The sequence below is a fragment of the Oryctolagus cuniculus genome, chromosome 8, assembly GCF_964237555.1.
Source record: "Oryctolagus cuniculus chromosome 8, mOryCun1.1, whole genome shotgun sequence".
In the NCBI taxonomy this organism is placed as follows: Eukaryota; Metazoa; Chordata; class Mammalia; order Lagomorpha; family Leporidae; genus Oryctolagus; species Oryctolagus cuniculus.
The window spans coordinates 71,959,796-71,973,749 of record NC_091439.1 but is presented as its reverse complement, the minus strand read 5'-3'; the positions used below and the strand labels follow the sequence as shown (position 1 = coordinate 71,973,749).

The window sequence follows — 13,954 nt, the reverse complement described above, 5'->3', positions numbered from 1 at the left end:
CCAGCAGATGGAAGACCTCTATCTATGTCTCTCCCTCTGTAACTATTTCTCAGAAAAGCAAATAAATCCTTTTAAAAAAATTTAGAAGTGGGGCAGGCAATGTGGAGTAGTGGGTAAAGCTGCCACCTGCAGTACAGGCATCCCATATGGGCACCGATTAAAGTCCCAGCTGCTCCACATCTGATCCAGCTCTCTGCTATGGCCTGGGAAAGCAGTAGAAGATGGCCCAAGTCTTTGGGCTCCTGCACCCATGTGGGAGACATAGAGGAAGCTCCTGGCTCCTGGCTTCAGATTGGCACAGCTCTGGCCATTGTGGCCAATTGGAGAATGAACCAGCAGATGGAAGACCTCTCTCTCTGCCTCTCTTTCTTTCTGTGTAACTCTGAATTTCAAATAAACAAATATTTTAAAAAATTTAAAAGATTTATACCTCTTTGAAAAATGTATTTGGAGGACCTAATTTGTAATTTAGATGAATTAAGCAGCAGAGAACTGTCATTGAAAGCTATTTGTGCATAGGAAGAACGTTTCCGTAGTAGGAAGGAGAGGCTCCTTCCAATAGCAAATAAGATTGAAAGGAATTTAAATGCAAAGTTCTAATGCAGCCCTTTCCCTTAGCATGAAAGACCTTATATGGCACACAGTTTAATTGTCGAATGAGCAGTGCTACCCTTACAGTGAAGTCACAGTCTTATCTTCAGGTATATCTACCCTGAAACTATGGGACTTAAACTTCATCTTATTTCTGAGTTGCCTATTCAGTGCCTATGACCGTTCTCTCAGCCTTTGTATTCATTCTGAGGCTCACAGGATATAGTAGGAATCTCCTAATCTTCAAAAATCACAATTACTGCCATAGCCAATCTCTATGGCCTTGCTTTCCACAAGCTGTGGATTGTCAGTGTCTCCTAACGTGCTACACAAACATAGGAACTGTCTAATCCCAGAATCCCATGTGTGTGGTTCTGTTTCCATAGATGCCCCCAGACAGGAAATAAGTGGTGTACATCCCCTCTGGGATGTTGAGGGAAGTTCACCATGTTGTGAGTGGAGGTCTGAGAAAGTCACGTGAGCGGGCGCAGCACCTGCTTGTTATAGAGGATAGGCATTGCTATCACAGGGGTGAGGGAAGGAACAGTTACAGAAACCTGGAGAGAGAGATGCATGGGAAGGCCGCCCCCCAACGTCTGCAGCCTTCAGCCCAAGGTCCTGTCATTGCATATTAAAGTCATTGGCAGCTGTTCCTCCAGCTGACATGCTCAGGTTCATTTCTATCAGTTTTCTTCATATCCGATTTCCTTTCAATTTGCTTTTCAAATGTAATAGTGTTTAAATTATGGAAAAATTTGTTGCAATTTTTATAACAATCACAAAGTGCAGACACAGAAATCTTTTTTTTTTTTTTTTTTTTTTTTTGGACAGGCAGAGTGGACAGTGAGAGAGAGAGACAGAAAGGTCTTCCTTTTGCCGTTGGTTCACCCTCCAATGGCCTCTGCAGCTGGCGTGCTGCGGCCGGCGCACCGCGCTGATCCGATGGCAGGAGCCAGGTGCTTCTCCTGGTCTCCTATGTGGGTTCAGGGCCCAAGTACTTGGGCCATCCACTGCACTCCCTGGCCACAGCAGAGAGCTGGCCTGGAAGAGGGGCAACCGGGACAGAATCCGGCGCCCGGACCGGGACTAGAACCCGGTGTGCCAGCACCGCAAGGCGGAGGATTAGCCTAGTGAGCCGCGGCGCCAGCCAACACAGACATCTTAATTCCATCTTCATCCCTCCACTCGGCTTCCTCTTGCTCTCCCTATGTGTTTATTTGTATTTACACGCCTTTCGTTCTTACTGAAAGAAACTATAAAAGGTGTATCTGACTTTTTCTGGAAGTTTCTTCTGATTGCTTTACTTTTTTAAATGGGATGGACTTCATGATTATCAGCTGAGCTAAAGGAGTGAGGGGAGTTTTTGGTGCTGCAAGAGAGAGTCACTGACATTAAGCGTCTGGAGGAGTAGGGCAGAGAAATGTTAGGGAGCTGTAACATGACCATGAGGGTGCACTGAGACTCAGGACTCCTTTGAAGTGTGTGGCCATGAATTTAAAATGACACGCGTGGTTGTCTGTTGTTCCAGAGTGCCATTCAGACACACAGATGAGGAGGAGGGTTGGACTTGACTTGGTTGGTGGCTTTCACAAGAGGATTTCAAGAGAGTTGAGGATGAACACAATGGATTGTATTAACATCACGGGATTTATGCTGGGTTACAGGGAAATGTGCCGGGCAGGGAAGCAGGGATGGTGAAGAGCAGTGAGGTCAGTGGATTTTATGCTTAAGGAGGACTGCGGGTTTGGTGGTGGGAGGAAGTTCCTAAAATTAAAGGTGGAACAGAGGAGAAGGATGCTTGAAATTGAGATTACAGGAGGGTTGACATCATCATTAACGGGAGCGATTCTCACCACTGGAAACTTAAAAGTACAATTGCATTAGACAGAAAATAAGTTTAATATAAACAAAACATTATTAATGTTAATTAGTATCCATTCCCTGCCAAATGGAGTTTGAGATTCGCTTTCCCTTTGCAAAAGAAGAATCAACATTTTAGAAAGACTTGTCACTAATTTGAGGCTTTCTTCTGTGATTTAAAAATATACATATTGAATGATAATTGTAAATGGAGCAGCATTCTCACCATAACATAATGTGATTTCATGCTGCTCTCTCTACTACCTAGACCCACCTCTTATGCCAGTAATAGATATGATACATGTAGGAAACCCAGGCCACCTACAATGTGGGTTCAATAAGTGAACCTGTGGCAAAAACACTTGGATAACACATCCCTTCATTACTGTCACACCATCTACCAAAAAAATACTAATGCATTAACACATCTGGTTACAATCAGTCCCTCGATTTTACTGTAAGTTAAGCTTCAGAGAAAACTTTATATAAAGGCGACAGGCATTTATAATCCTGTGAAGCGATCATCTTCCTACTTTTACTTGTTGAATATTATGGTTAGTGGTAAAATTAAGCATGTGGCTATAGAGTGGATTAAAATTATGTTTTTGCAAAAAGTAATGAAAGAAAAATAGGAAGGGAAGAAAGGGAATTAGAGGAGGGAGAGAGGGAGCAAGGGAAGTATGATTATCTTAGAACTGTACCTATGAAATATGTGAAATCTCTTCTCTTTATATTAATAAAGATTAAAACAAGAATTTCAGAGGTAAGTGGTACATCCTCTTCTGTTTCAAACAGAGAATTCTTAAACTGGCAACAACTTCCACAATAATTGCCAGCAGTATCATTCTTTGTCTTTTCTAAGTGATTCCATAAGGGTAAAGCATTCTAAGATTTACTGATACTTCAATTTATTAGCACATATTCAGATATTGGGAATGCCCATAAGGAAGGACCTAGGTGAGTGTTTTGTACAGAGGTTAAGCCATCACTTGGGACACCTGCATCCTATATCAGAGTACCTAGGACCAAGTCCCAGCTCTGTTTCTAATCCAACTTCATCTTAATGCACCTGGGAGGCAGCAGATAATGGCTCAAGTACTTGACTTCCTGCCACTCATGTGGGAGACTCAGTGGAGTTCCTGGCCTGACACAGCTCTGGCTGTTGTTAAGAATTTGGGGGAGTCAACCACTAGGTGGAAGATCTCTCCCTTTCTCTTGTCATTCTGCCTTTCGGGTAGATGAAACCAGTAAGCATTTTTTAAGTTGTAATCCTAAGAGTTCTGCAAGCCTGAATTACAACTAAAATTTTGCAAGTCGTTAAACTTACCATTTACCAAATTACCAAATCGGAGAATCTTAATCAGCTAGTTACCTTTCCCCATGCCCAAGCAAACAAAGATTCATATACACTTGGAGCAAGATTTTGAAGAACACAGTTCTGCCTGACTCAGGTGGACTTAGCAAGTTTCACAGTATTGCCTGAGGACAACATGCTATTTTATTTAACAACTTTTATAAGTTAATACATACAGTAGCAGGGTTGATAGTGTTTATTTTTGATGTTGCAAACTGGTCACATCAAAGTGGTAATGTGTCAAGAAGAAGGTTCTTCTTACAGCAGAGGGGTCACCCAGGGAGCCAAATTCCTCAGGCTTTTGCAAAATGTTACTGAGAAGCTTCACTCTCACCAGGGGTTGTCGGGATCTTTGAATTCTGAGTTGTCAGGAATTACCAGCCTCATTTTTGTTGTGCTTTAGCAAGTTGAGATTCTGGCATTTTAAATTTTGGTTTTTACATGATTATTTTAATTGAAAGGCGGGGGGGGGGGGGGGGGGAGGGGCTCCCATCCACAGATTCACATCCCAAGAGCCCTCAAGGACTGGGGATGAGCCACGAAGCTGGAATTCACTGTGCATCTGCCCTGTGGATGGCAGGAATGCGATCCCTTGAGCTGTCACTACAGCCTCCACAGTCTGCATTAGCGGGGAACAGGAATGAGGAGCGGGAGTCAGGTCTCAAACCCAGGCACTCTTGATGTGGAATGAGGGCATCTAAGCTGCAGGTTAAACACTTGTTCCTGTGTTATGATTTAACTTAGCACTTTTTTTTATCTTTAGCTAATTCTCTCTCCTAGCATCCTGAACCTGTAAAACAGTGTATTTTTTCTTTTTCAAATTGTGGACAAAGAGAAGAAAAATGAGAGAAAAAAAATTGTGTTAAATTCACCCCCCTAAGTTTTTAATTGTGAAGTAGCCACACACAGAATAGTAGTCAGCTGAAATTTTCACTTCAGTGAATTAACTGCAATGAAGCCCCTGGGTAATCCCCATCCAGGAAAAGGGGGGACATTTTATCAGTGGCCCAGACGCTGCTGTCTCTCACCCATCACCCACTCTCCCCAGCAGTAACCACACACAGAACTGATAGCATTAACATTCATGTTGCCTATTTTTTTTAATTTGACAGGTAGAGTTGTAGACAGTGAGAGAGGCAGAGAGAAAGGTCTTCCTTCCATTGGTTCACTCCCCAAATGGCTGCTACAACCAGTGCTACGCCGATCCGAAGCCAGGAGCCAGGTGCTTCCTCCTGGTCTCCCATGCGGGTGCAGGGCTCAAGCACCTGGGCCATCCTCCACTGCCCTCCCGGGCTACAGCAGAGAGCTGGCCTGGAAGAGCAGCAACTGGGACTAGAACCTGGTGCCCATATGGGATGCTGGTGCCACAGGCGGAGGATTAACCAAGTGAGCCACGGTGCCAGCCCCCCCCTTTTTAATTTAATGTTTCCTATTTTTGAACAGTTATACACTGTGCATCCTTTTACTCCTTGTAAGGTTTATGAAGTCCAGTCCTGGTATGAAGTGTACAGGAGATGGGCTCATCTTCATTATGTGAATATACTGTTATTTATTCTACCCTAGAATAATGTTTAGACTGTTTCCAGCTTGGTGCTGTCATGAAAAATGTAGCTGTGAACATACCCATGCATGTTATTTGGTGTAAATGTAAGGGAGATTGTTAAAAAGTTGGTGGTAATGTGCATTATATTTCAATTCCATGTGTCTATATAAACTTGTCAAAATCCCTCATATTCATCTCTTGAGGATGTACCTAAGGAGTGGAAATTGCCAAGTCTTAAGATGTACAGGACTGGGTGTTCAGCCTACCAGTGAAAATGCCCACATCCAATAGTGCCTGAGTCTGGCTCTTGATTCTAGTCTGCCAATGACCCTAGGAGGAAGCAGTGATGGAGCCACCCGCATGGGAGAGCAAACTTGCATTCCAGGCTCCACGCTTCTGCCCAGCTCACCTCCAGCTGTTGAAAAATGTAGAGGGGGGCTCACATGCTCGCTCTCAAATAATTTTAGAAAGGTTTACATGTATCAATTTTCATATGTGCTGCCAAATTGCTTCTCGAAGTAACTGAACCAAGTTTAAAATCCCACCAAGATATGAACATTCTGATAACTCCAGATTCTTGCCACTATTTGATATTATCTGCTTTTTATCTTATCATTCTGGTGGTTACGTGGTGATATTTCATTTTTCTTTTATTCTGCATGTCTCTAATACATAACAGAGATTACCACCTTTCCATATAGCTGTGATTTATTTCTTATGAAGCCTCTTTTTCATTTATCTAATTGTTGTCTGTTTCTTAATGATTTATAGGAGTCCCTAATATGTATTGGTAGTTTTTGTTAGGTATATGAAATGTAAATATCTTCTACTGTGGCTGTCTTTTCATTCTCCTTATGGCACTTTTGAACTATGAAGTATTACTGTAGTCAAATTTAACATTTTTCTCTCATAATGTTTCTTGTGCTCTAAGAAGTCGTTTAATACTCCGACTTTTGGATATGGTCTCCTATATTATTCTCCAGGAGCTTTACTGTTTACCTTTTTTATTAACATTGATAAGCTTCTTGGTTCTGATTTTTATCTCTGGTGTAAGTGAGGAGACAGTTTAATTATTTTTCATACATATATCCCAATGACCTAGTACTACTTAATGAAAAGACCTCCCTTTCTGAACAGTTCTGCAGTGAAAGCTGGTTATAAATTAAGTGCCTGTGTATGCATGGATAATTTTCACTGATCTATCCAATCTATCCTTGTACAAATACTGAACTGTCTTAATTACTGTATAAAGCTACAGCCAGCTCAAACTGATCTTTTTCTTCTTCTTGAATATTTTGGGTATTTCTGGTGTTTTTCAATTTCATTAAATTTTGCATTCAGCTTCATACAAACACACACACACATGTAACCTAACAATTTGTTCAACAATTTATTATAGTTTGAATTTGTGTTTGTAATATTGAATATTTCAATCAATGATTATTATGTATCTATCTATTGAACCTTTAATTCACTAATAATTTTTATAAATGTTCTTGCAGTGATTATCTTTGATATCTTTAAATAGATTTATTCCTAGGTATTATATATATCAATTGCTATTGCAAATGTAATTTTTAATTCCATGTTTTAAGTACTTGATGCTTTTTTTTAAAGACTTATTTATTTCAAACACAGAGTTACAGAGAGAGAGAATCTTCCATCTACTGATTCACTCCCCAAATGACCACAATGACTGGAGGTAGGCCAGGCTGAGCCAGGAGCTATGTCTGGGTCTCCCACATGGGCAAAGAAGTCCAAGTACTTGGGCCATCCCCCACTGCCTTCTCAGGTACATTAGCAGGAAGCTTGGTCACAAGTGGAGTAGCCAGGACTCAACCTGAGTCTACATGGGATGCTGGCACTGCAGACAGCAGCTTAACCTGCTGTACCACTGCACCAGCCCCCTTGTTGCTATCCTATACAAATGTGATTGATTTTTGTAACTCTGTATCACAGTAAATTGATAACTCCTTACTTTTGGTACTTTATCTTATTCTGTTGGATTTTCTACATGCAAATTTATGTCACCTTCAATCTATAATTTTTATTTTAGTAATTATTTTTGTTCTTGATTTAAAATTTTTAGCCATTTATTTCACTGAGAGACAGAGAGCAAGGTACTATCCATTGGCCATTTCCCCAAATGTTCCCAAAGAGGGGGCTGAACCAGGCCCAAAGTGGAAGCCAGGAACTCAATCTAGATCTCCCACATGATATAGCAGGAAACAAATTACTTGAACCATCACCTGCTGCCTCCCAGGGTGCATTTGCAGAAGGACTGCAATCAAAGCAGAACCAACATTCAGACTGAAGCACTCTGATCTAGGATGTATGAAGGGCATCTTAAGCACCAGGCCAAACACACTACATGCCCCCCCCCCCTTTTTTTTTTTTCTTTGCTTGCTGCACTCTACTATTTGAGCAGGTAGTTGGTTTTTTTTTTTTTTTTTTTTTTTTTTTTTTGCCAAGGGCCATTTGGCCATTTTGTGGGGCAGACAAAATTAGCGACCTAAAAATTAGCCTGTTACACATTTATTGAATTTTGAGTCCCACCAGGGGTTGCCTTGGCAGGGCTGGAACAGATCATCTCATGGGACTTCTGTAATCAATCCCCAGGTGAGACACTCTCCACCCCCTGGAACCTTCAAACCAATGTTGACTGGAGAAGCGTAACTTCTAAAGACAGTCAAAAGGTGTTAATAAGTACGATGTCTACTGTCAGTTTTTTCTTTAAGTACCCTTTCTGAGAATAAGGAAGTATGTTTAAATTGACACTGCTGGATTATTTCTAGGTTTTTTTTTATTTCTGTAACTGGAATATATCTGTCTCTGTTACATCTTCCAGATTGATAAAATTTTCCCTTTTAGTGCTAATATAGTAAATTATAATGATTTTCATATTCCAAACCAACCTTCCTATTATATAATAAATCCAGCCTGTTTGTGGATACAACTTCCAGTTTGCTAATTTGGTAGTCTTTTGCATCCACAATCATCTAAAATATTAGCTTGCATAATCTTTTTGGGTTTTATATTCAGAGTTGTACATTCTTTATAAAATATGTCAAATGGTGCGGTATTTCAAATATCAAGAAGAGTTTGTGGAAAATTAGTTAATTATTTCCCAAATCATTGGTAGCCTTTACTAATAAGGTCAATAGACTTGATTTTTGTAGAAGTTTTAATTTTGTATTGAAAATTGTTGCTGTCTATGACTATTCTAATTGAATATTTATTATGCAAGAAGTTTTTCCAGCACTTTGTTCATATCATCTCAGCTTTTAAATTTATTGGCATAGGGTCTGGGCATTGTAGCATAGCAGGTAAAGCTGCCAACTGCGACACCAGCATCCCATATAGGTGCTGGTTTGAGTCCTATGTTCTCCACTTTCAATCCAGCTTCCTACTAATGTGCCTGGAAAAGCAACGAAGGTGCCCCAAGTGCCTGGGCCCCACACCTACGTGAGAGATCCAGAGGAAGCTCCTGGCTCCTGAATTCGGATTGGCCCAACTATGGCCATAACAGCCACCCAGGGAGTGAACCAGCAAATAGAAGATCTGCTTCTCTTCCTGCTGCAATTCTGCCTTTCAAATAAATCTTTAAAAATGTGTTAATTGGTATAAAATTATACTGAACATCTTGTTATCCTACTAATGTCTGTAATTTCCATTTCTGTTATGGTGGTTTTTTGGTGGCTTCACTTCTTTCCTTGGTCAGTCTTGATAGCTATTTATAGGGTTTTAAAATGAAGTATCCAGTACCAGTGCCATGGCTCACTTGGTTAATCCTCCGCCTGTGGCACCGGCATCCCATATGGGTGCCAGGTTCTAGTCCTGGTTGCTCCTCTTCCAGTCCAGCTCTCTGCTGTGGCCTGGGAAGGCAGTGGAGGATGGCCCAAGTGCTTGGGCCCTGCACCTGCATGGGAGACCAGGAGGGAGCACCTGGCTCCTGGCTTCTGATCAGCGTAGCTCCGGCCATGGCGGCCATTCAGGGAGTGAAGCAACGGAAGGAAGACCTTTCTCTCTGTCTCTCGCACTGTCTGTAGCTCTACCTGTCAAAAAAAAAAAAAAAAAAAAGTATCCAACTTCTATTGCGTCATCTTTCTCGCCTGTATTTTCATTTTCTTAATTTTTGCTTTTCTTTCCTTATATTTTGTTTAGTTTTAACCTATTGATGTTTTACCTTCTCAGAACTGATGAGTAGCTCATTGATTTCGAGCTTCTTCTCTCATACAATACATGTGGTCAATTTCCCTCTAAACAACGAGCTGCTTTCCTACCAGCAATCAAAACATGTGGAATTTTGATCTGAAGCATTTTAATTATCCACATGGAAATACGTTTTATTTCTCACAATTTTTCCTTCACTCATGGCTTAATGGAATTGTGTTTTCAGTTTCCAAAGCCTATGTGGATTTCTCTGCACTTCTCAGTCCTGCCCCTTTACCTCAGTTCAGGTAAACACCTAACCTTTGAAGGCTTTGGGAGTACTGCGCAGCTTCTCAGTCTCTTAGCTTCCAGCTTTTCAGTCGGCTTATTATGCACCTTTCAGGAAAAGGCAGTCCCAAATACTAGGTCATCTTTCTCGATCATCTTCCTCTGTAAGATTTTGGTACTATCATTCTTTACAAACTTCTTGGCCCTGTAAATGCTTCAATGCTCCATTTTTCCAGTTTCTGTCAATGTCACAGGGTTATTGTGAGATGCCTAATCCAGGATTGGCCAATTGGTTCTCATTAATTTTGATTTCCAATTAGATATCAAATAAGATAGCATGCTGAGTACTACAAGAATACTTGCAATACCAAAGTTGCAAAATTTATATGACAGGTGAAGAAATTTGTCAAATGTCCTTTTATATAAGTGGTAACTCTTAGCAAAGCTAGGGACTTTATGGAATCAGACCTCCAATTAGCATTTCCACTCATGGGTGGTTTATTTTTCTACTTTTGTTAATATATGTATCTTTCAGTCTTTCAATAGCACTTGTTCACATTTTATGGTTGTTCAATCAGTTGTTTTGCTTAGAAATTTTTCATGTGGATTTAAAAGTAAATATTTTCTTTGGCCTTCATCTTTAAAAAGCTGAGTGAATATTTCTTTTGCTTTGAAGAAGAAAGTATCTAAAATGCATTATAACTGCTTTTGGAAAAAAGCATTCTAGAGATCACAAGGGTAGGCCGTATAGAGTGCATGACATCAGGAAAACAGCTCGGAATATAATCAAAGGGTGTGTTTGCGCAACATTTAAAATTTAAAGGTACCACATAGTGAAAACCAGTGGTTAGAATAAAAATATGCCGATTACATTTGACTGAATACTGGTAAACATTCACATGTTGATGGACTGGACCTAATAAAGTACCACTGTATCTCTCTGATGGAATCCTGCCGTCAGTATAAACCTGATAGTTCAGTCCATTGTACCAGGCTTCTTCTAGTCCTAATTAATCTCTATATCCTGGCCAGATTTCCCTCTCAGAGACTCCTTGCACCGTCTGCGGATCCTCCCCACATCCTCATGCTTTGACTTTTGTTATAAAATGAGTCTGAGGTTCTCAGCATATTGAAGGGTTTAGTATTTTTTTAAGTAACTTTTTCATTCACTTGGGATACAGTGTATTATTTCAGCATATGTATACAGCCTGAGCTGATCAAATAAGGCGATTAGTATTTCTGTCTACTTATCTTTATGTTTGGAGTGTTCATACTCATCTCTTGTACTTCTGTATGCAGCAGATAACACATTGTTGTGAACCAGTCACCCCCACTGTGCCATGAAACTTGATAAGTTACAAGTTCTGCCTCACTGTATTTCGGTGCCTTTTAGCCTACACCTCCATCCCTCATCAGACCCCGCCCCCACCTTTGTCAGCCTCTAATAATCACTATTCTAAGGCCAGATCAGCTGTTGTTTTTAGATTCCAACATATGAGAGAGGGCATGCAATAGTTGTCTTTGTCTGGCTTATTTAATTTAATGTAATATTCCATATTCTCTATGTAACATGTTTTCTTTATTCATTTATCCACTGACGGACACCTTGGTGGATCTGGGTGTGGCACTCCTCTACAGTGTAAATAGTGAAACTGTATCCAAAACAAATAGTGCAAATGATGTTGGCTTGAAGTTGGGTGTCAGCAGTGCAAGTGACAGGGTGAGGTAGGATGTGGCATGCAGTTTGCAGATAATGGCAATAGGATGTGCTATTGGATGGGATATTGGCACATTCCTACTTTTGATCTGAGGAATGATGTGAATGGTGTTGCTATTGCCCAACATGATGTCGGCTGGGTTGGAGGGAAGTTAATTTGAGTGAAATAAAAAGCTGTGTTTCATGTGTGACAAATTGGAAATGCCCATTTGATTCCAAGTGGAAAACATGCAGGCATTTACCTTTCTAGAAAGTGGGACTCAATAACTTGAATGTGATCAAAGTATACCATAGATAATAGTCAAAGTCTGGTGACTTGTGGTTACTCAGGGTGGCAGTGTGACCAGAGAATAGAGGAAACCCAAGGACTGAGACCAAGGACACCAATATTTAAAAGATAGGGAGGAGAATTCTGCAACGAGCTTGAGAGAGTGGGTAGTCATTGAGGAGGAAAAACAAATGTTTTGACGCCAAAGACAATAATGCTGTATGTCAGCCCAAGGTCTTTAATAACACGTTTCTAGAGAATTTAACTAAAAGAAGCTTTTCAGTTTAGTTTAACTGTGGATCTGTAAAGTTAATATTCAATATAGGCACTGTAGGATGAGTTTCACCTAATGAATAATCAAGCTCTTGGAAAGAAAGTGTATGACTGTGATTGTAATAAGAGGATAATTAATGCAAGGATAAGGTTGGGGGAGGAACTATCATTTAAACAGGTTATATCAAATAGAGCTCATGCTTCTTCTTGACTGGGTCTCACACGGCCTCATAAGAGAATTAAATATAAGTGATGGAAATGTCGAGTCTATGCTAATGCTGTTAGATATAAAGATTTCTCACTATGCAAAAGTTGATTTGGTGTTAAGCATGTATAACAGCAGATTCTCAATAAATACTTGCTGAAGTGCTCTTAACCTCTCATTCTTTCCGCAGGTGGAGAGGTCCCTTACACTACGCTGGCTACCCGGATGATGATGGGGGCTTGGTGGCTATTTGCTTTGATTGTCATTTCATCTTACACAGCAAACCTTGCTGCTTTCCTCACTATCACTCGCATTGAAAGCTCCATCCAGTAAGTAGACAATGATTCCAGTATCCACAAAGCATGAGAAATGTTTACGTTCACCAAAAGTGCTTGGGCATAAGTGTATAGTATCTGATAAGAAATGTATCACCTCCCTTTGAATAAAGACCTAATTGTGTGTTACTGCTCTGTATCGCCATGTAATCCAACTCCTGAAATTACAGTATCCATAAAGCATTTTATAAAATAAAATTTTGGTTATTAATTAAATACTGCTTCCCATATTTTCCTGGAAGAATAACCCATCTTCAGAATTTTAACCTCCACAAAGGATGACTCTGTCTGGGGAAACATTGTGAAAAGTAAAGAAAAAGGAATTATACTTGCTTTAAAACTCTGCTTTGAATCTGCCTTATTATGTACCATCAGAGTCAATAGCTTAATGGACATAGATCATTGAGAGATTGATAGATCATTGGAGAGGCAAAAAGGAGAGAGACAGAAAGCACAATCAGATAGCAATCAATAAAACCCAGTTTTTTAGTAACCACCTGCTGTCTGTTCATTAAATTCTACTTCATGTGCTCATTATTGCTGTCTTTCCCAGCTGCAGTTGTGGTGGTGGAAAATGGTCATAACTTTGGTGCACTTACTTAAATCCTTGAAGTTACTAAAGTCAGTGCCTCAATTTACAAGTGGCTTTTCCATGAGCCGGTAGAGCCCAAAAGGCTTTGGTTGGCCATGGCCAGTTTTGCATTTATGCTTTCATGCTGTTTACTCAACACCACAATACAGTGTTTGCCTGGCTAGAACATGATTGTTCTATATGCCTGTATTGTTTTTGAGAAAAAGAAAATCCCGCTGGGGTTGGTTTTGTGACATAATGGGTTAAGCCTCCATCTCTGAAGCTGGTATCCCATGTGAGTGCCTGTTCAAGTCCCAGCTGCACCACTTCCCATCCAGTTCCTTGCTAATAGCCTGGGCAAAGCAGCAGGAGATGACCAAGTACTCAGGATCCTGCCACCCATATGGGAGACCCAGATGAAGCTCCAGGCTCCTGGCTTTGGCCTGGCCCAGCCCCAGCTGCTGTGGCCATTTGGAGAGTGAACCACTGGTAGAAGCCCTGTCTTTTAACTGACAGTTAAATCAATAAATCTTAAGGAAAACAAAAGAAAAAAATCCCTGATAATCAAAGTGGTTTCAATTTTCTAAAGTTGAACATTAATTTCTTAAAAAGCTGGCAGTTCAATATTAGAATCACTTGATGTATCAGACAACTCCTTAGATATTTAATTTGTTCTTTAACGAAAAATAAGAGTTTGTCTTTAAAAAATGTAAATTAAGTCCATTGGTAGCGACAAAACTATTATAATACTTAAAAAATTGGGAATTAACCTTTCCTAAATTTAATACTAATGCTAA

At 40.2% G+C, this 13,954-nt stretch overlaps 1 protein-coding gene across 4 annotated transcripts in view; it reads left to right on the top strand.

Annotated features, from left to right (window-relative positions):
- GRID2 (glutamate ionotropic receptor delta type subunit 2) overlaps positions 1–13,954 on the top strand; it is a 1,616,513-nt gene that overhangs the window by 1,270,276 nt on the left and 332,283 nt on the right. For all 4 annotated transcript variants that reach the window (XM_051819556.2, XM_051819557.2, XM_002716957.5 and 1 more), the window contains one exon: positions 12,442–12,580. In XM_051819556.2, the coding sequence (XP_051675516.1) occupies positions 12,442–12,580 (139 nt within the window). The remainder of the gene's footprint in view (positions 1–12,441; positions 12,581–13,954) is intronic.